Consider the following 20906-nt stretch of genomic DNA (forward strand, 5'->3'; position numbering starts at 1 on the left):
GCTAGAACGGATTGATTCGAGAGAGCAGGATTCACCCCGGGATTCCCCTAATCCTCAACGCTGTTCGCGCGCGAATTACACGTCGGCCCTATGAGATCGCGCGCCAAAGCATATGACCGGTGTAGAGATTATCAAAATCAGGTTCTTCCTCAGAAAGAAAGCCGGAAGCGATCGTGAGCACGATAATTCGGGTCGGACTGGGGACTCGCGTCAATGCTTCACGGGATGGTACTCAGACTTGCGCGGGATGGTGACGTCGCGATATAGTGCGATCCCGTGCAATCGATACCGCGGTCATACCTACTGCGAGCGACTCGATGAAATAAAAAATTAGCCTCCCCGCTGTACGCGGCGCTGACGGTTCCAACGAGAGCGGTGGATGGTTTCGTGGAGGAATCTTTTATGAAATGGCCCTCACTACATGATTCGAATCCTCATTATTGTAGCTCCGCAGAGACCGGGACGGAGAGGCTCGATTCTCACCAAAGGAATCTCCCGCTACGGCTTTCTCAAGAATATCCATCCCTCAGGCCACCTGCCCCGAGAAAAAGAAGGTCTTCTTTTATCTGCATCGGTAGCTTGTTGGCCCGCTCGCCCACCAACAAGACTGTCTCTGGTAGATCTCCTTCACTCGGGGTCCCCGAGTCGGGGAGTCAGGGAGAGACTAAACGACGGAATCGTCTTTATTCGTCGGAGAGAGAACCTAACTTCACGATTCACGAAGCGAATGCCGCGGGCAGATCACTGTCGGACCTGAAGTTCAGTTTGCATCGTATGATTCACCCTCGAGCAGCGGTATCCCGCACATGCGGCGGAGTCACGACAATCTAATCTCGTGCATCTATCGCCGGCGAAGGTTCCGGTTTAACTGAGCATCGTCGCTGCCCTCCAGTCTCGCTCTTTGGACTGCCACAAGAGGGCGCTTCTCCACCCCGTGTCACTCAGCACCAGCTGCGATCTACGCTTGAATTCCAGTGCGCATTGCTATGCATCTCGATTCGTGACGTACTTTGATGGGGTGAGTTCCAATCATGTAGAAACATTGTGGAGTCAGAGCTCTTAGTCTGACGCTGAGAGGTCAACATTCTCTACGATGCAGTAGAGTCTCAGAACTCGAAATCGAGATTTTATCCGGAGGCCCGAACAGAGCAGAGCGTTCGAATGAGTCATGTGTCATAAAGTGAGGGGCAGCGATCTTTTTATTGCATTATCCGGCTTGTAGTTCTCAATCCCAGAACTTGACCCTATGCTTGTTGGCAGCGTGGGGGTCGAGCCGCTTTCCGCGGACTTGAAGTCGCGCTCCGGGGTTCAAACTCACGAATAGCCCGCTGTCATGAAGGACATCTTTCGTCGATATAATTACATGTAGCTCCTCACTCCTCAGTGATCAGTGATACGTGATACCAGGAGTGGTCCATGCATGGATCAGAGATGATGCCGCTGATCTGTGCTTCCAAAGAAAACACAAAACAGCTGTCCGTAGCTCCGGGGCGCGTGATGCTGCTCCGCTGACATCACCAACAGAGAGGATTTCGATGAACCGGCTCCTTCCTCCCGGATTGTGATCTGTGTTAGAGAAAAAACTGCTGTGAATCACGATATCGAGAGCTTAGGTGCTGCCCTATCATACACAGAACAAGAGTCTCAAGAGTACAGGAAAGAAATAGACTTGAGATGACAGGATCAGGAGATAGCGACTACGACAATGCCAAAACTTCGAAAGAACACGGGAAAGTAAGTTGCAGGAAGCCTCGGCGCAGGCAGTCAAGATTCCTTCCGCACAGTGGAGATTTGATCTTACAATTAAACCACTTCATACCAGCAGCACCGTATGCTCCCATTGCTTGACCGATTCTCTCTTCGATTTCTAGGCCTATCCAATGTCGGCCGATAGCGGGCAAGAGCTTCATCTCGGAGCTCGTCTTCTGGGATCCCTGGTCGTTCTGGGATTGGTCCTCTCCATTTTCATATACTGGCATGTCAACTATATGCTGCGTGATATTCTGAATAGATGAGTCAATTACACACAAATCAGGTCGGAATTCTCGCTCAGAGCTTGCTGGCGGAACGTTTGCGGAAGCGTTCCGACGTAGGGGATTACTTTTTGGGAACCCAGGAGTTTCTCGGAGTTGGGAGAATGATGGGAGCTCTCCAAGAACGACATCCATGCTTCAACTTGGCTTGCGTAGCAGCAGAATCGAGTGAGGTTCTTGGCGTCGACGTGCGAGAAGCTTCTGGCAAGGTTCACATTCGGTGCGTCTCCCAAACATAAAGTCAATTGAGGTGTCATGGAGGGTTGCTGGATCTATGGGAACATCTGGGGGAATCATTCTCGCGGAGCATATGTAGGTAGGTCATGCGATCGAATGGTTGGGGGTTGAGAGGTAACATGCGAAAGCGGCAGCCAGGGTGATCCCATCGCTATCTCGCCTGCGAGCTGCTTCGACCATTCATCCGAGGAGCGTTCTCGAAGAGGGAGAACTCAGTGTTTTGCACCCCCCGGGGGAGAGGAATCGACTTCCATTGAATATTCGGGATGGCTGAAGACCAGAACAAGAGACTCGCTCATTATCTGATCGGTCGAGAGTAGGCTTCACAGCCGTGGTTCATCAGCCAGCGTGATTCTTCGATCGAGCGAGCGAATCCACACTGAAAATCACTCAGAAAGCAATCATGGAGCGATCCGGATTCACTGACTCTGTATGGGACTTTGGGCGAGCCTGTGTACTGCAATCGTCCGATCATGCCGCGTGTCCAATCCCCGAAAACCCGCATCTCACGAGGGATCGATAACCTTCAGAGAATTTCTCCGACTCGGTCCCTCTCCTTATCACGAGCCGAAGGGGAGATCATTCCCTAGTGCGCGATGCTGGAAACCAAAGAGGGACCAAGGAAGTGAGGGAGGGATCGACAGAGAGTTCCGCTAAGTACCGATCTGTGACAACTACAAGGAAGACTTCCAAGTACAGTGAATGAAGGCAAGATGTACGAATGCGATAAGCAGAACGGGTGATTATCATAATTTAGACCCTCGTTCCCCGAACTCCTTGATTCTTCCCCCCCTTGGATCGAAGCGGAGTTCCGCCGGGCGATTCTTGCTAATGGCCCAGGGGCTTCGGCGTCCCCTATGCACAGAAGCTACCTACCTTTTTATCCCGCCTGTATTGAGGAGCCTTCATACATATTTAAGAACCAACTCCCCCTCCATCGAGACTTTATTCATCGTTCACCTTGTCTGATTCCAGTTGTGAGCATTCTTGCTCGCTGACTAACCCCTACATACTTCAACGAAACAATCATAACGAAAGCCTCATCCTCGACCGTATGCGTCATTGCAAAAATCTTGGGCATGTTCTATTTCTGGGATCCTATTGTTCGACAACCACCATGACCGTTTAGTCTCAACCGATTCTAAGGGTCGATCGCTCCAACATTTTACGGTACCAAACTGGGGAACTCAAGTAGGCGTTTGCAGATGTGCTCAAGGACGGAATTTCGACCGTCCTTTCGCGGCCGTTGACCTCCGGTCGTGAGAATGTACAACTCGATTATTCAGTCTAATTGATTCGGGTCACTCCCGGTGTAGATAATTTTGCTGCGATGCGAACTCCCTCCGCTTGCGATGATGATCGTCTGGCGAGAATTTGAGATGTGCCCATCTATCTCGTTCTCTTCTTTTCTCGGACTGAAGCATTTCTTAAATACGTTCGTCCAGTTCGACTTGGCGTAACTGCCGTATAACAAAGGGTTGACGCACGAATTGCTCACTGGAAAGAGGAGTCAGTCGGAGACCAGCGAGTATAGCCCTGCCTGGGAGGCTCGAAACAAGAGGAAACTCTCGACTCACCGGCGAACATGAAAAGTGCGTTCCGGAGGTAACCGTTTATTTTTGTCGCGCCGTCGAGGTCGATTTGATACCAAACCACCATGGTCACGTAAGGGGTCCAGCACCAGAAGAATGTGAGAACAATGACAACTGTGAGTCTCAGAGTTCGGTTCCGGGTGCGGTTGATGCTGTAAGTTTGGATCAAGATAATATTTTCGGATCATGGGTGTACCTCGAGGAAGCTCTTCGCGCGAGCTACCCACCATTCCGCGTTGCGAGGATCGGATCGCCTGAGCCTCACTTGCCTGTACTGCACGCGGAGATTATTTGTATTGCGACTCGTCGCCAACTCTCCGTCTTGGGATCGTTGGCAAATAGCCAACATTATTCTGCTGTAGCACCAAATGATTATCAGAAGTGGAATTCCGTATTGCAGTACGAGACCGAATAGGACGTAAACCTGGGAAGATTCCGTGATGTGAATGTGATATGTTTCCGGAGGGCGATGCCATCTCTAAAAGGGCACGAGAATATCAGAGCAAGGAGCGCTGATTTCGATCCAGAGACTCACTCTTTGCTGCGGCGCGTTCGAGAAGAAATTGAAGGTGATGCACTGATAGAAGTCTTTCACGACGGGGTGCCCGTCGACTTCATAGACTACCGCTTGAGGCAGACTCCAGCTTAGCGAAACGAGCCAAGCGAGAGCGATCATAATTTTCCCTCGACGCTGGGCGTCGTGAACCTGCAGGAAACCACTCTATCCTCAGCCAGAAACCTCTCGGAGCTAAACGACACTTCTGCGGATATTCTTTGGTTCAGAACTTGCCTTGAGGGGATGCAAAACGGCGAAATATCGATCCAAGGAGATGCAGATGATGATTGTTGAGCTTAAATATGGTCCGAAAGCTCGGACCACTTGAAATATTTTACATAGGAGATCCCCGGCTTTCCATTGGACCATCATGACCCAGAATATCTGCGGGGTAATCTCTAGTGAGTGCTGAGTATGAGACTGTATATTCTGTGCGCGATTCCAAGATCTTTTTGCCATCTGGGGAGCTGCTGAGGCTCCATACCTCAGTTGGGATGAAGATGAAGGTGACGATCAAGTCGGCGATAGCCAGGTGCAACATCATGAGTTTGATTCTTGACTTCCTATGGCGGTTCCGGATCAGGGAGAGGAAAACGGGAACATTCCCGACGGCCGCGCACACGAACAGAATACTGTATACGATGATGCTCACTAGCGACTCGGAGTTGAACATACATTCTGGACAAATTTCCGCGATCTGCAGAGGAAACGTTTTTGAACAAAACAAGTCTCATATTAGTCCTGAGGGCGAGATCTACTCGGAGGTTCACGCTCCTTGTAGCTGTTTCACTGACTTCTTCGCAAGGAGAGCGTCGCTCCGGGAACCGATTTCAAACTATACCGAACGAGCTAGCCTCCGAGACGAGCAAGGGTTTTCCCAACGGCGCAGTGATTGTCTTGGCTCCTATCTCGTAACATTCCATACTTGCCTCAGCTTCGGTCACAGCGAGTTTTTCAACACCGGACCAGTTCTGATCGGTCACGCGGGATGCGTTCGTCATTTGACCGGAATCTCTTGATCGAAGACTCGAGGCGTCGTGGATCGGTCTCTTCTCGTCTATATTTGACCTGTTTGCTGGGAGATCGATTCCCTGTCTTGGGAATTATTCGCGGATTCTCGGTCAGCTTAGAAGAAACGCGTCGGAGTCGGATCACAGGATAACGACCGCCAGGCTCCATTTGATCTCGGTTGACAACGCTGCTGGAAGCTGAATTCCCTGGATTTCTCGGTTCATCATGACAGCAGTTGCTGCTCGCGATCTATCGGAGGCTCAGGCTGCCCCAAGTAAGCGAAAGGATCGCCGCAGGAGCCCTTTCCCGCGGGACGATCATTGCCCGAGGGGAACCAAACGGCGGGTGAGGGACGGTACAGGGTTAAGGAAGCTACAGCCCCACATCAGCAGCTACAATTCTACAATTATGCTCACGACCTTTGTCGAGGATACGCCTTTTCAGAGAGGGTAATAAAGTACCCTGAGGAACAAGGATGGTTCCCATATTGACCAGGATGTTTTGTCATGAGAAGCTCTTTCTAAGAGCTCTCTCGTAGATGCTCTCAGAGCCGTCTACGACTTCTCGCTCGAAGTTCCCCATCGCGCGCTCGGGTTCATTGATTCCACCACGAACTCTGAGGTTCCCTCGGATGAAAATCCCCTAATGAGATTGAGCCCGTCGGTCTGCGAGCGTGCGAGAGATAGTAATCCACTGTCAATTGTACATCGATGACTCGGATAATACCCCAGAGCCCTGGCTTCCTCTATCGGAAGCGTACGCGACCAAGAGGTTGCTTCGTCTGACCAGTAACTTGGAACATCAGAGGGGCTGTGGCATTCCCTACGCTGCTGGTGAAGTTCCCTGAGCCGAGCGGCGGTCCTGACGAGGAGCGAACAAAAAAAAACGCCTCCTCTTTCGAGGTTGGATTATGGACCAGCTCATAATTCCAGGATCCTATCGATAGACTTCGGGCGCACTCCAGTCGACTGCGAGCGCTCGCTGATAGCCGATCACGTAGCTAACTTAGGTTCATGATCGCGTCGAATCGCTCGCCTCTAGCACGATCGTCGAGAATGCATTCATCCATGGCGATCAACGGAGCGGAATCTGCTGCTGTGGGTACGCTTTGTTATGCGCCTCTATTTTGAATGAAAATGGAGACGGAGCCCGGAACGGAGTTCACGTATGAGATTGCCGAGACCGTCGCCGATGGACAGGAAGGTAAGTCGTCCGAGCAGCTCGTGGCCCGGGACTTGACACGATTCCATCGAAAGTTGACTGAAACCCCGCCGAAACTTCGGGGCTGGGGGCGGCATTTTTGAAATGCCACCTACGAGCCGATTTCGGACTTTCGGCGCCTTTTATCGAGCTCCCTGAACCATAGTAGATGATCGATTCCGATCGAACTATCCCCCTACGTGATGCTGTGCGGCCGAAGTGCTCCGCGGCGCCTATCGAATGCGTGCTCAGAGCCCTTCAGAGCAGGCTGGGGTCAGCCGTGGGTTTTCGGCAGTGAAATGGCGGGCAGCTTGGTTCTTCGACTAGAAACTGGCTTTCACGCATCAATGTCGGATGTTGAAACGAAGCACACTGTCTCTCGCGAGCCGATCTCAGTGTAACGGAGCTGTCATGAACTTGACCAAGTCCGAGGGGGTGGATTGAATTAGATTGGTTCTGGGACTTTCCTCCTTCAAATTACCACCATCAGACGTCCGGGATCCCGTATCTTGTGCGTGACGCACTGCTTCAAATTAATTCTCTTCTTCCCTTCAGTCGAGCTTGCCGAAGATGAAGGCGACTACATCCAGGTCCATGCCGACGAACATGGCAACCTCATCCAGGACGAGGACGGCAACCTCATCCAATACGTCCCAATGGAGGAAGACGAAGCTGTTCAAGAAGGACACGAGGAAGTTTCTCATCAACACGTAGAACAGATAGTGGACGAACATGGCGAGGTTGGTTTCTGTAATCGTTTTACACTGAACATGCGAGGGCTAGTCTCAATCCCCCTAAATATCTGAGGCGGGAAGAGCCTTTTGCGGGGAATTCGCGGTTCTTCGAGCCGACATCGATCTCATCCCGGTGCAGGGAGGCATCTGATCTTTCTCGAGCGAATACGACACTCCCGAGGTCTATTCGACGAGTCAAACACTCGGAATTCGTTGCTTTGAAAATTGTTCTGCTCCCTCGGCTGCGTTTTCCCTCGATGTGGCCACGACCGATGCAACTACCGAGATCATCATTAGTCTTGTCTTTCCGAGCGCAGGTACACCATGTTATCATGCAAGAGAGCGGATCGGCGGTCGAAGATGAGGAAGGACATATGGTCGAGGCGATCCAGGGAGAAGACGGTTCCGTCGTCCTCGTCGATCAGGAGAACGAGGAAATGGTGGAACAGAGTGAAGAACTTGCCGAAAGTCAATCTCCAAACTTGCCGGAATCGCCTCCGTCTCAACATGCCCAAATGATCCAACAACAACCCGTTCAACAACAACAGCAGACCCAGGTTATTCAACAACAACCTCAACAGATGCTGTACGTTGTACAGCCCGGAACCAATCAGCTGCAGCAGCTCCATTTTCAACAACCGATCCAGGGGCAACAGACGAACCAACAGAAGAGCAAGGTCGTGTGGATCACTAAACCAAATCAGACGCCTCAACTGCAGCAGGTCGTCACGTCTTCTGCCCCTCAAACCATCCAAACCACCCAGCCACGGCTGATTCAGATAGGAGGACAAACACTGATTGTACAGTCACCGGCGAGTTTTCAAGACAATAACCAACAGAAAATTCTACTCAGAACTCCTTCCCAACCCACACCCACAATCGCAAAACAGGTGAGGACAAATATTTGTGCTTCCAAAGGCTGACCAGTCGATTCCCTTGATGGGGAACGCCATGGCGTGAATTCAACAAAAGTTCGAATCGACTTGAGACCGTCTCCTCGACTTTTTCTCAGCAGGTTATATACGTGAAGCCTGCGACGGGTCCAGATGGCAAACCGCAGCTGATGGAGGTTTTCCAAAACCAGCAGACGGTCCAAACCCTGAAATCCCCACAAAAAATCGCACCTCGTATCACAACAGTGACTTCACCAATGCAGCAAATAACCTACCGGCCGCAGGGCTCGTCCGGACAAGTTGTCACTGTGCAGGCATCGCCTCAATCACAGCACCCTCAATACCTCGTTGTTAAGCAAACAACACCGCAAGGACAGCATAGTTTCGCCGTCCAACCGCAGAACAGTGAACCAGCGCAAGCTGATTACGACGCATACGACAAACAATTGTATGCCATTGCTTCCATCTTGATATTGGGCTCCGATAGTACTGATCAGTCATTGCCTTGATCTGTGAAAACGTATATAGAAACGGACAGGCGAATGACATACCCCCGTCAGGAAATACCGGAATTCGAGATCATCGCTCTCTTTTCCCAGGAGCCACACCTCATCGAAGAAACCGTGCAACTGCACGAAGAGCCAGTGCCTAAAATTATATTGCGATTGCTTTGCGAACGGAGAGTTCTGTCAGAACTGCAATTGCGTTCAATGCTACAACAACCTGGAACACGAAGAAGAGCGATCGTTGGCGGTGAAACTTTGTCTCGAGCGCAACCCTAATGCTTTCCACCCAAAAATCGGTGAGTTGTTCCTTCGCTTCGATGACTTCTATGCGTTGTATTGATGCTTGATGGATTACCTGTCTTGGGTATAGACTTCGCGACATGGGAATAATGTGACGCATTTCTCATTCGAAAACTCAAGGCAAGTATAAACCGGGCGACAAAGAAAGACGGCATACGAAGGGATGCAATTGCAAACGCTCGGGCTGTCTCAAGAACTATTGTGAGTGTTATGAGGCGCGGATCCTGTGCTCAGGGGTCTGTCGCTGCGTCGGATGCCACAACATAGAAGAGAATATGGATGCAGAGTCCCTGCTCACCATCAAACAAGACTTCAAGGTCGGTAGTGATCTCTTTTCTCCTGGGTTCTTTAAGGCTTTGAGCTCCTTGTGGGTTCTGTCCATGATATTTCCGTGGAACGTGCTGCTCCGAGCTGCCTTCGATTGGTCCGCAGAGTATTCCTAAAGTTCAAACCCGTCTTCGTCATTACAGTACCGAGCTCCCAAATCCAAGTTTGACGAAACACTCAAACAGCTCGCCGGAGTTGGCGAAGCTGACAAGTCTACGGACGCTCGCTCCCTTCCGCCGAAACCCGAGCTGAAGATCTCATCCGAGCTCGTCGATGCCACTTGTGAATGTCTCCTCTCGAGGGCATCCGAAGCGTCCGAGGAGGAAGCCGAGAAAGCGATACTCCAAGAATTCGGCCATTGTCTCGCCGCGATAATCGAAGCTGCGAATATGCGGGTGGCCACCAAAGTTGAATGAAATACACGCGGAAAATATTCTAAATAAAGTAAGCCATAGACATCTACATGAATTCGATGGGATTTTAAAGTCGACGAGAGTCTCATAATATCTGGTAGCGGGCATCGTGTCAAATCGGAGAAACTGAGGCCCCAAGCCGAGATCGGCATCGATTTCGGCCCATCATCTTCCGGAAGGCATATCGGCAAAGGAAGATACGGATCCGCATTTTTTTACATCGTTTTGCGGCGGTGCGTTTATTTCCTCCACAAACGAATGACTCTATCTTTCCCCCCTGAAACGACGCTGCTTCCGTCTGGACTCCAATCGACCGTGTAGACCTCATCCGCATGCCCCGGAAGATCAATCAGCAGTTTTTTAGAATGGACGTCCCACGTTTTCAATGTCGAATCAGAGCTACCGGACACCAACAAGCGCGAATCCGCCGACCAGGCGATTTGATAGACCGGCGATACGTGACCGCGCAACACGCCCATGAATTTACCTGCCGAAGCAAATTAGAGTCATTTGACGTGGCGATATCCCAAGACGATATCGTTCCGAGAAGCTCGGAAGCTCAAGTCTCCTCACCGGTCCTGCCATCCCATAGCTTGATGCTCTTGTCGAATGAAGCACTCGCTAAGATACGCATATCTGGCGAGAATTTCACGTCATTCACGAGCTGTTGATGACCCGTCATGCGATTCAGCGGTTTCTTGCTCATCGGGTTCCAGAGGGCCACGGTGAAATCGTCAGAACCGGACGCTAACAGCTCAGGCTCTTTGCCCTTCGCGGTTTGATACCGTTGTAGCGCCAAGGTTCTCATGGTGTCTGCAGATCCATATCGAAAAAGTCAAGAATTGGAACACAAATATAATTCAGTGAAGAAGAAAGGAGGACCTCAATCGGGGGGACTGAGATCCGAACAGAAGTATACACACCTGTTGAAACGGCATCGTCGTCCCGAGGCTTGCAGGGATCGAAGGCTCCCGTCCGTATAGCATAATCTGTATTCAAGGCCAAGACGTTCACCCAATGACCGTGACATTGGAGAGTGTTCATAAGAGCGCCAGTTTCGGCCTTCCATACTTTGATGGTGCAATCTTGAGAGGCGCTGTAAATTAAGCCGGTGCCACCTAGAAACGAGTCATCCATGAGTCCGATCCGTCGAAACGTGTTACGTGCGCGTGAGGAGAAAAGTCAAGAGATACTGCTTGGGGACTGCGAACTTGCCCCATCTGATGCTCGTGACAGAGCGCGTGTGACTGGAGAGCGTCAGAATCGTGTTTCCCATCACGGTATCCCAGATCCGAACCGTGGCGTCTTTCGAGCCAGAAGCTAGCAGTCGAACCTCTGGATTCCTAAAATGTGAAACCTTCGACTGAGGATTTCCGTCTCCCGGGTCCCCGGCCGCACGTAAACCTCGCCTGGTATACCCACAAGTGGAGCGGCTCGAAGGCCAGGCAAGTGATCCATTCTTTGTGTCCGTTGAGCGTTCTGCCGATCTGTTTCCCTTTTTCGGGATCCCACAGACAAATCTGTCCATTCTTACACCCAGAAGCCACTTTCTTACAGTCGGGACTCCATGCGACGGCGAGCACCCAGTTTTTGTGAGTACGACCAGTACTGTGAGGCGATTGAGTGCTCAGGTCCCAGAAGCGGACCGTGGTATCTCCGGAGCCGCTGACGAGATGCCTTCGGGAAACAAGAGTTATTCCTCGATTGATTCTTAGAAAATGTATACACGAGATGTCTTCCTTGTTTTCGTGTGGTATCCCAAAACTTCCGCAATCGGTCAATTAACTCACTGTCCATCAGGGCTGAATTGGGCGGTCAACACGGCCTCCGAATGGCCGGGGATAGAACTCGTGCACCGTGTCACTGGCCGAACCTGAGATTGAGCGTTCATCATTATAAGACTTACGTCCCCGCGGGCTAAATGGCATGGAATCCCAATTCGCACGGATCTCCCAATAGCTCACCTTGAACAGAGCTTGGGGCGCGTAGACAATTTTGACCACGGTTTCGAATTTGATTGGTATCTTTTTCTCCCTGATGGTCTCTTCCAGAGAGCTCCTTATTTCTTCCCCCTCAACGAAGAACAGATACGGATTGGAAGACTCTTTTTCCAGAAAAGCATTGCACACCAGCTGCAGTTTATCCTTCGAGATCCCGATTGGAATGTCGAAAGGATCACCGGTGCTCTCCCCAGCCTCGGTCTCGAACTGTGCGAGAACTCGCTGCTCGGAGAGCTCTCCGCCGGTCGAGTCGACAGCCATCCTAGCTGGAAAGCAATAGAATTGGAAATGTCTCCTGGGGAGCGGGAATACTGAGATGTCAGCGAGAACCGGCCGCGTTCGATTTCTAAGCTCATTAAACGCCCGTGGATCTCAACAGCCTCAACGCTTTCGGAACTCGAACTCGTTCGAGAATACATGACCGAATTTACCTTGATGAGGCGAGAGCCCGCTGAATAAAGTGTTTTCGGGAAGTTCCTAACGCATGGGGGCACTGTGCGGATCGTGCTTGTTGCTTGTCGCGCTTTGTGTTGCGTTTTCTTCTTCGGGAGCCATGTGCGCGAAATGATGATATGGTGGCGTTGATGATCTTGCTTATCGAGCCCGATCGCTTATTTGGGATCTCCTTAGGACGAGGGGCACGTCGAGACTCTGTTTACAAAACACAGCAAACGTGGAAGTCTATGAATCGAATGCTCTACCTCTCTTGACAGTGTTTTTCCGGGTGAGTGCTTCATGAACCATCTTCATCAAGTTCTGGGAGATCTTGTGGTATACGGAGTTTTTGAACATTGACCCGTCATTTATTGAGGGGATTCCCCCGAGAGCCGTTTCCGAATTCTGTTTTAGACAAGTCTCGACATCACCCGAACTCGCGAGATTGTCTCTCTCCGAAGTTCGACAGGGCTCCAGATGCGGATCTCCGTCATTTTGATGGTCTGCAGAGGCTCTGGATGTTTTCCGGATCCAGATGTATAATATAATATATGAATGATTCATTCGTGGTAACTCTTCAGAGACTTGACAATGCCTCTCCGCAGGTGTGATGGAAGATCCGGACAATGGAGATCGAATATGCAATCGGATCAAAGACCTTGACCGACAGCTCCAGCGTAAAATGAAAATGCTGCAAAAACAGGTGGGATTCACCGAGCTACTCGACGAGTCTTCCCGAATCGAAACAGGTAAGTCCGATCGGCGATGGATTCCGGCCGCGATTGATGGAATGAGTCAGGGTCAGCCAATCAATTAGCCCCCATCGTGCAGAACAAGTGGAAACTACGCTGAATGAGAGACTCGCTGAGGTCGATTCGATAATCGCGGATTTCGATGCAACCTTATCGAAGCTTCGGCGTATCGCTGATAGGAATCAATCCGAGCTGCTCTCTGAGCTGGAACACGAAATTTATGAACTTGAAATCATGGTGAGTTGCTTACGATCAGAGCCTGTGTGGCTGTAATGGAGCGATACGCGCTCACTCGCGGCTGTCGTCCCGCGACCGATAAAGCTCCAGGATGGGGAAGTTCTTCTATTGATTCGAGCAATAAACAATCACTCCAGGACAGCAAGGTCTCCGTGCTGGTGGAGATCGCGAACGTTCTGCAAAGAGTCGAGTCCAGTGCTGACGATCCGGCCACGGCGCTCGAGCACATCACCGATGTAGAAGACCTTTGCGCAGAACTCGACCAGTGGAGTGGAGGCAACCTGCTGATCATAAAGGTAGTACAGGACTGAACACACCTAGTAGAGTTTTTGCACCGTTGCACTCGCGTCTTATGTAATTGTATATCCTCCCCTTCAGAGTGTCCTCCAATACGTTCTCAACAAGCGCTACACCTTAGAAGCCGAGAATCGTAAAACGCTCTTACGATTGAGAGACAGCAACAAAGCCTCGGATCCGTTTTCGGAGGACACCGCGGATGGCTTGAATCAGAACGAAGAGAGTTTCTTAGAAAAGGTACGATAGAGCCGATGTACAAGTCACCACGGAGAGTGAGATTCCCAGGGATAAGAAAAGCATCAATTTGTTCTTATCTTCCTCAGTTTCGTGATGTCCTGCGGAAGCCACTGGAGCCGACTGAGAGGGTCACGTCGTCTGATTTCGGAGGTCCCGGTGATGTCGACCCATGCGAGGTGTCGTTTTGGTTGAGACCATTAGTCCTCGAAGTTCTCGAAACCTCGAATCAGGCGGTCGCCATTGAGCTCTACACGTCATTCTACCAATACGCGTCCTCGTCTTTTTCTCTACGGGAGTGCGGGATAGTTTTCTGCAATACGATGTATTTCGCCCACAAAGTACTCCTCCATACGCTCATCCATCCGTCGAGAGTCTCATTAAGCGCCGCGATCTCGCTGCGTCGTTTCGCTGGGCCCTTGTTGATGAATCGTATCCACGAGATCAAGTTTGATTCATCAATCCAATTTGTCGATGAAACGGCATCCGCGGAATATCCGAACCAACTGAAAAAATGCCGCCTCGACCTAAAAGACATCCTCCCAAGGAAGATATTCGAGAGGATTATTGTTTTGCTCAGCGATCAATTTGTGGGGTCTCTCTTAAGTGTTATAGTCAATACTGAGGATATCGAAACCGAGCAGGCTGATCGTTGGGCGCGGCTGTTAACGAACATTTTGGACCAGATGAGGGAAATAGTTGATGATGTGGAGCTGCCAGTCTTGCATAGAGCTGCAGAATTGAGGAATGTTCTGACTTATGGTCTGAAAGATTTTGCTGCTCAATGGAAGAATCCGAAATCCGTCTTGAGAGCCCATTTTCACGTCAACGAAGTACGACATCTGATCCGCGCTATTTTCCAGAATTCGGAGATGAAATCGTCGGTACTCGCACAAATTCAATAACCGTTTCGAAGCCTTTCAGAAACTGTCAATAAATGTAAATATCTTTGGAGCCTGTGGAATCTCGTTCGCGATCGATCACCATGAGCTGCATCGAAATACTAGAACCGATGGCATAGACGCTACCCTGGACCGTGAGATGATCCCAAATTCCCCTCTTAGATTCCGACTGGGAACTAGTGCAGTATTTCTTGAAGCTTAAGCAGCTCCTCTCGCCGTAGTTACCACGCTCAACGAACTTGGGTGTGATGAGAAAAAACTGACGGTTCGCGGTATCCGGTATCGAGAAAGAAGATATCGGAGCACTCTCATCCTGTTGACGTTCCTCCTCGCGCCAAGAGCAGGGGAGTTCATGGGATTAGAGCGACTTGGAGAGTGACGTGGAGGTCCACGGCACCTCCGAGAGTTGATGCGAATCTCCGAGATAGAGACGAGGATACAGTACGATGCTTCCCGGTCAATGAGATCGGATCTATGGCCGATCGGATGGGGTCCCATAACCCGCTGCAGAAAATGCAATTACATACCCAATGCCCAGAGAAAGATCGGCATGCGGGCTTCTCTCGCTAGGAGCAGCTTCTTCCTGTAGGGAAATCCAGCAATACATGATGATGTTGATCGAAGGGTACAGCAGCAGCGTGGACAAGTACCAAGCCAACCCATTTTACACCGAGTCAGCATCGAGCTACTCCTTGATTCATAGCGATAATCAGCGAGAGCATCCCATAGTATTCTTGCGGGGCAGGATTCTGGGTAAGTATATTGCTTTTTATTCTGATATACATGTGCCGATCGAGGCATATCTTACAAACGACAACCGTCCGAGTCAAGTGAAAGAGACGCAAGCCTCGCCGCTCGGCTCGGAGACCGTTGCCGGCTTCTGGCAGACGAGCAGAACGCTTTTATAGACATATTCCAGCATTGAGGCCGGTGTGCTACAATAGGAAGTTGTCAGATCGGTCTCTTCCTCTAAAATAGCGAATCCAATCGCTTTCGCAATGTTTTTGACGTCTTCGAAACTCGGTTCGATGCTATCAACCTTTGGCATATCGGCGTGGTGGTACAGAAGAGGTCCCAGGTTGAGCCAATAACCACGGGCCTAAGAATCCGAAAGATTATGTCAAGGTATTCTACGATGTTCTGCGCGGTATCGATGAAGAAGCATGTGCACACTATGTTCCATCGATCGCTCTGCTTGCCGTAGACCTCAATGAAATCACCGGCGGTCATGGAGAAATTTCGATCGGTCACGTGAGTTCCGGGCAGGACATCAGGTATCGACACCACTCGGGTTTGATCTTCGTTCCGAAAATTGTTGCTGAAGTGGCCCAAATACGGATATATTCTGAACTCGTTCGCTTTTCGAGACTTGTTCAGAATATAGAAGGAAGCGGACAACATGTGGAATGAAAACTCATTGCCTTCACAATAGAAACCTCTCGAGGCGAACTCGAATGCAAGCCTCCCTAGTCCCGCACCAGGAACCAGAACCTTTACCTCGCTGCGATGTCTCGGAAACAGTTTTTCAGCTCGAACGAGGAGCGGCAAGAAGCACTGACGTCGTTCATTTTCGCCGTCGGCGCTCCATTCCCTCGCGAACTGCCTCAGTGTCGAGAAAACCTTGTCCATGTCCATCGAAGTGGGCACAGATTCTCGCTCGTCATGATCACTGGAGCTGCTAAAACTCAGGTTCTCGAAAATCTCGGTGTCCTTGATCATTTTCTCCAGGAAGTCGTTGTTGACATCGACGCAGATCTTCAGCTGAAAGTCGCAGAATGCCTTCATAGAGCTCCTATCGCTCTCTCGCAATCGTATCATATTCATCAAGTGGGGAAGAACCAGCGCGCGTGAACGGGCTGAATTTCCCGAGCTCCGCCCCCACCTCAGCTGGTGGGAACTTCCAGCTCCATAGAAAATGAACTTCTCTCCGCAGGAATCCGAACCTCCTCGAAGAACCCGATCTTGAGACACACGCTCAAGTACCAATGATAATATAGGTGCGGGGACATTGATAAAAATAAACTCGCAGTCGTTGAATAGAGGCGGTCGGTCAAATATGAGCTCCTTCCATTCGATTTCAACGCACATGGGTTATGCCTGGAGCAGCTGAAGGCTGTGACGGAGTAGGCTCTAGACACAGGCTCAACGTGCTATTGTGCGTTTGGAATGATAGGGTTCCATCAGAGGTCCCCCCAGAATAGAGAGAGCGGAACTCACGTTCTCCAAATGTTCAGAGTATTTCTTCAGATATCGTCGGTAGTCTCCGTTCATGCATCTCACGTATTGAGTGCATCGGCCGATTCGATTGAGCGAGTGTACTCTGGAAAGCAGAAACGGTTCTCGTAACGACGGCGGAGAATTAATTGGTTTCGCACGAATTCCGCGTTTGCCGATTCCCGAATGAACGGAATGATCGAGAGAAAGCTCCGCATTCAGCAAGAAACGTTTCGGGATTCTCGAAGGGACCTATCGGTGCTGATGCGGCGATGAATGCGCTTTTCCGAAAGATTCCCTCCGTAAGTCTCCATGAGTTGGACTCGCCAAGGTTGATCGCGCACAGGGGAGTTCACGAGGAGGCTCCTGTGGGCGGGTCGTACGACATAGTCGAGCTCCGACAAACTCCACGTACTTGTACGCTCCGAATGCATTCACGACTTTTTGGAAACACTTGATTTCCTCTGCGGACACGACGGCTTCGGAAGGGGCGCTTCCAGCCATCTACGCGGCGGACTTGAGCGGGGACTCTACGGAGGAGTTGAACTCCGAGATCTGTGTGACTGATGAAGGCTTCAGCCGACCGATTGAAGCGTCACCTCTGCTTCCTCTCTGGGGACAGGAAGTTGTCAGTCGAATCCGACGCCGGCGAAAACTGCAGGAGAGCGCCATGTGATGTGAGAGAACGAAAAAGTGCCATTTGACCGTGAGGCAAGATGGCTGTCGCCCGTCAGCCTGCTAAATTAGCGGGCCGAGAAGAACACTTGTAAGGGAGAGAAATCCGCGGCACATCGCTCACTTAGAGCCGAGAGAAAATGCGAATAATCTCCACAAACCAAGAGAAGGAGATATCGCAATCAGGAAATTAATTATTCACGCGCATATGCTCTCACGAGAATCAAGTCCGAGAATCCTCAGAATGAGAGACCCGAAAATTATCGGAGTTCCATCCACAGCATCAGGTTCTCGGTGAGTATCCATTGACGTTGACCTTCATCTGAAAGATGCGGTAATTCTCGGGATTGGTTCCTCGGTTCCGCAGTGAACTTCTGATTTCACTGGTCTCTCAATGGAAAGCGACGGGTGGTCGAGTTTTTAGCGCCTTTGTCACTTCTCGTGCAAACGTGCATAGCCGCCACGACGCCGCTCGCGCGGGAGGGGGCGTGGATTCGATCCCTGCTGCCGGAAAAATATGCAGGTACTCGGCCTTGATCCTCCTGGGTACATTTGCTATATGGATCCGTCCTCGGGAGCAATGTGAACAACAGTACCCGGGACGTTAAACCTTGGCTGTGTGGTCCAGCCCGAGAGAGTTGGTCTTTCAATGGAATTGATACTCTCTCAGGACTAGATCGATCTTCGGCGGCGAACGGTCAGAATGATCTCTGTCTTCATCGAACAAGAAGGATTTGTCAGTCGGAGCTTTCCGCCGTTCGAGTGGAACAATCATTCCCTGTAAAAAGTTCATCGTGAGAATACTGCCATCAATACTCCCAAGGTGAAGTCATTCCCGCCCCAGATATCGCAGTGCAATATGAACATCGGAAGACTGGGTGACCCATCGGATGCTCTTCGAATAAAGGCTCTCCGAAGAAGAGAGAAATCGCTTCGCTATTCATTGAGAACGTAGCCGGAAGGAAATTCTTGCTCCGAGAAGGCGCCGCCTTCTCGGAGCTGCGTCTGCTCTACATACATGGGTGTCGGAGAAGCCTCGCGCACGGATATCCTTACGGAACCGAGAAAACTTGCCGGTGGAATGGGTCGGACTGGAAATTCATGCGTTCCACCGGTCTCACACCGGTCAGCTGCATTTCATCCAGCGTCATGTACAGGATACGCTCCAAGAGCTTTCTTTGCATATGAGCTGTCATGATTAGCTTGCGATGGGGCGAATGGAGAGTTCTCCGAATCAGAGGTCTCTTCCGATCACGGCGCAGTGCGCAAAGTGTTCCTTGTCGGTCTTGATGTTTTGCTCTCCGGACTCCGGATTTGCTCTACGGATCCGATAAATAGCGGAGAGTCCGGAGCCCCAGCTCCACAATTTACAACTCGTCACCAGGGAAAGGGGGAACAGGGGGCAACTCATCCTTGTGGTTCGACCATACTCGGTGGAGGGTGGCACCGACGGGGTGGAATTCGGAATCTTTTATCCTGCGGCGGCGGTGACCGACCCCCTCTCTCTTTGAATTCGGCAGAGATCGTTGGCGAACACTGCGAGAAGATCTTCAGGACGGAAACTTTCTCACAGATATTTCGGCGAGTGATGTTCTGGAATTCGTCGAGGGATACCGGATCCAATGTTTTAAGGGAGGAGTTGGGGCAACGGTGAATTTTGACAAATCCAGGTGGTTCTGGACCGGTGAGAAATAAAATACCATATAGAAGTGCCTTCTCCGTCGGCTCGAGAGGTTCAAGACAGGACCTCATATTGAGAGAAACACGGTATCAGAATGTGCGACTAGGAATCGACTCCGCTTTCCCGCGAGAAATAACGGTTTCGATTTGGCCAACGTTGACGCTTTTTTTCCATTGTAGCTCGAGACGCCGTTGCGAGTGATTCTTCGGATCCCTGATGCTTCTCACCAGCTACCTCACTCATGATACCCTCAACTGAAACATTCATCGTGCTCCAATCGCGAAGTTCAAGACTTCAGATCTTAGATGATTCCGAAGAAAGGATGGTATCACACGAGAACCGGTCCTTCCGTTTAGCGGGTTCTATTCTGAAAATTAAGACTTCATCAATATCCAGTGAGGAAGTTCATGACTACAAGGAAGATGAGTTCCCTTCGGGGCATCAGCGAGAATTTAATCGAGGTGTCGCAGAAAAGCGATGCCGAAGAACGAGCCTCAGAAGAAGATGACCGGAAATCATGGAGACTCTGGATGCTAGACGCTGTGGGATACTTCATCATATTTTATGTCTTGGTCTATATCTCGCTGATGGCCTTCGGTATACTTTCTTTCGATCTCTGTTTGTGCCGCTGCCCTAGGTTTTGAACTCCCAGTTCACGTCCTGAGGAAGAACGACGCAGATAACGCGTGTATGAGACTGTAACAGCTGCTGTTGTAATTGCCGCTTCCTTATATAGGATTTCATAACGCGCCGGGGAGAGGGAACGAATTAACCAATCGGCCTCTCGCTCTCCTCTGATTGTTCTAGAACATTCGATCACTTCGTCCACCTCGCAATCACAATGATGTTCAATCTAAAAAACTTTTTCGGGCTGGACCACACAGCCCTCCCTGATCCTCCCTTCGAGTTTTCCCTTCGGTCTGCTTATCCCTGTTCGTTATATGTACTTCGGGTTTTTCTTGATATTCCGCCCATAACGGCTCGTCGACGGCAGGAAATTCAGCCGGTGCCGGGGGTTCCAGAAGCCGGTTTGGCTTTCCTATTCTCTGGAATTTTGTCCCCTTACCTCCGTTTCCTCCCCACGGGGTTCGAAAGTGTCCTGTCCCGTTGCTCCAAGATCGTCTGAAACGTCGTTGATTTCCTCCGAAAGGTCTTCCGTTTCGGCCTCCTCCTCGTCGCTGCTGCTTTCTTCGGTGGGTCCCTCGAGTTCGGGGAACCTTGTGTCAGGCACATCGAGGTTGCCGTGCTTCAGGAAGAGCTTCAAATGAACGCCGTGATAAACCCACCTTCAGCCGTTCATCTTCGGTACGTAAGTGGACGGTTCACACTCAGCAATTGAGTATAGCCCTCTGTGAAGCGGGACCAACTTTCTCCTTTCTCTGCATCGCTTCGGTTTTCCTCATCCTTCACGATTCTTTCGAACGACAGTTTTCTCCATTCCTCTGCCATTCGCTTATGGTCCATTTATCCATTTCCGTCGGTTCCATGTCGTCTCCGCTTACCAAGAGCACCGGATCTCTGGACTTCCGCCCAAAAACTAGCTCATATGGTCTGAACCCTGTTAAGCTGTGTACGGAGGTTCTGTATGCGTACGCCGCGAAACGGGAAAGCGGGGAAACGGGAAAGCGGGGAAACGGAAGCGGGAAACGGAAGCGGGAACGGAAGCGGGAACGGAAG

General features: G+C 50.7%; 5 protein-coding genes and 1 long non-coding RNA gene across 6 annotated transcripts; 3 read left to right on the forward strand and 3 right to left on the reverse strand.

The window, feature by feature from the left end:
• The first annotated feature begins 929 nt into the window (after positions 1-929).
• Positions 930-2034, forward strand: LOC100901992 (uncharacterized). The gene is made up of 3 exons (XR_145673.1): positions 930-1018; positions 1385-1734; positions 1872-2034. It is a non-coding gene; the product is annotated as an uncharacterized LOC100901992 (long non-coding RNA).
• Positions 2035-3513: 1479 nt separating this feature from the next.
• LOC100902285 (gonadotropin-releasing hormone receptor) lies at positions 3514-5683 on the reverse strand. Its single transcript, XM_003747650.1, has 7 exons — positions 5348-5683; positions 4903-5115; positions 4653-4802; positions 4398-4568; positions 4090-4286; positions 3848-4014; positions 3514-3767 (listed from the first exon to the last, which is right to left on the reverse strand). Exons 1-7 carry the CDS (start codon positions 5417-5419, stop codon positions 3553-3555), a joined length of 1185 nt encoding a protein of 394 aa, XP_003747698.1. The 5' UTR covers positions 5420-5683; the 3' UTR covers positions 3514-3552.
• An 869-nt stretch (positions 5684-6552) lies between these two features.
• On the forward strand, positions 6553-9848 carry LOC100905647 (protein lin-54 homolog). Its single transcript, XM_029112653.1, has 7 exons — positions 6553-6632; positions 7185-7369; positions 7681-8253; positions 8352-8704; positions 8856-9058; positions 9183-9379; positions 9533-9848. The coding sequence occupies exons 1-7, from the start codon at positions 6566-6568 to the stop codon at positions 9803-9805; spliced, it is 1851 nt and encodes a 616-aa protein (XP_028968486.1). The 5' UTR covers positions 6553-6565; the 3' UTR covers positions 9806-9848.
• A 174-nt stretch (positions 9849-10022) lies between these two features.
• Positions 10023-12356, reverse strand: Nle (notchless protein homolog 1). Its single transcript, XM_003747649.1, has 8 exons — positions 12234-12356; positions 11767-12068; positions 11593-11675; positions 11225-11479; positions 11018-11145; positions 10726-10920; positions 10376-10615; positions 10023-10289 (listed from the first exon to the last, which is right to left on the reverse strand). Exons 2-8 carry the CDS (start codon positions 12061-12063, stop codon positions 10042-10044), a joined length of 1446 nt encoding a protein of 481 aa, XP_003747697.1. The 5' UTR covers positions 12064-12068; positions 12234-12356; the 3' UTR covers positions 10023-10041.
• Positions 12357-12466: 110 nt separating this feature from the next.
• Zw10 (Zeste-white 10 kinetochore protein) lies at positions 12467-14662 on the forward strand. Its single transcript, XM_029112643.1, has 6 exons — positions 12467-12526; positions 12843-12986; positions 13069-13226; positions 13364-13522; positions 13605-13746; positions 13821-14662. Exons 2-6 carry the CDS (start codon positions 12848-12850, stop codon positions 14660-14662), a joined length of 1440 nt encoding a protein of 479 aa, XP_028968476.1. The 5' UTR covers positions 12467-12526; positions 12843-12847.
• Positions 14663-15410: 748 nt separating this feature from the next.
• Positions 15411-17550, reverse strand: LOC100902426 (carnosine N-methyltransferase). The gene is given in 4 exon segments (XM_003747651.1): positions 15411-15754; positions 15757-16420; positions 16877-16979; positions 17289-17550. Coding segments are annotated over 4 exon segments (1125 nt in total). The 5' UTR covers positions 17378-17550; the 3' UTR covers positions 15411-15485.
• Between the last annotated feature and the right edge of the window lie 3356 nt (positions 17551-20906).

Source organism: Galendromus occidentalis, unplaced genomic scaffold (genome assembly GCF_000255335.2).
Source record: "Galendromus occidentalis unplaced genomic scaffold, Mocc_1.1 scf7180000077524, whole genome shotgun sequence".
In the NCBI taxonomy this organism is placed as follows: domain Eukaryota; kingdom Metazoa; phylum Arthropoda; class Arachnida; order Mesostigmata; family Phytoseiidae; genus Galendromus; species Galendromus occidentalis.

Bases quoted from the DNA above. Each gene is read 5' to 3' on its own strand.
- LOC100902285 (XM_003747650.1), bottom strand. From the start codon at position 5,419: ATGACGAACGCATCCCGCGTGACCGATCAGAACTGGTCCGGTGTTGAA. The intron at 4,569-4,652 runs GCAAGTTCTGAA...GGTTTCCTGCAG, and splicing joins CCGTTTTGCATCCCCTCAAG to GTTCACGACGCCCAGCGTCG. The intron at 4,287-4,397 runs GTGAGTCTCTGG...GAATCTTCCCAG, and splicing joins CGAACGCGCCGCAGCAAAGA to GTTTACGTCCTATTCGGTCT.
- LOC100905647 (XM_029112653.1), top strand. From the start codon at position 6,566: ATGGAGACGGAGCCCGGAACGGAGTTCACGTATGAGATTGCCGAGACC. The intron at 8,254-8,351 runs GTGAGGACAAAT...AATCGACTTGAG, and splicing joins CACCCACAATCGCAAAACAG to ACCGTCTCCTCGACTTTTTC. The intron at 8,705-8,855 runs GTATGCCATTGC...CTCTTTTCCCAG, and splicing joins GACGCATACGACAAACAATT to GAGCCACACCTCATCGAAGA.
- Nle (XM_003747649.1), bottom strand. From the start codon at position 12,063: ATGGCTGTCGACTCGACCGGCGGAGAGCTCTCCGAGCAGCGAGTTCTC. The intron at 11,676-11,766 runs GTGAGCTATTGG...GCTCAATCTCAG, and splicing joins CGCCCCAAGCTCTGTTCAAG to GTTCGGCCAGTGACACGGTG. The intron at 10,290-10,375 runs GTGAGGAGACTT...TTGCTTCGGCAG, and splicing joins GCTATGGGATGGCAGGACCG to GTAAATTCATGGGCGTGTTG.
- Zw10 (XM_029112643.1), top strand. From the start codon at position 12,848: ATGGAAGATCCGGACAATGGAGATCGAATATGCAATCGGATCAAAGAC. The intron at 12,987-13,068 runs GTAAGTCCGATC...CCCATCGTGCAG, and splicing joins GTCTTCCCGAATCGAAACAG to AACAAGTGGAAACTACGCTG. The intron at 13,227-13,363 runs GTGAGTTGCTTA...CAATCACTCCAG, and splicing joins TTTATGAACTTGAAATCATG to GACAGCAAGGTCTCCGTGCT.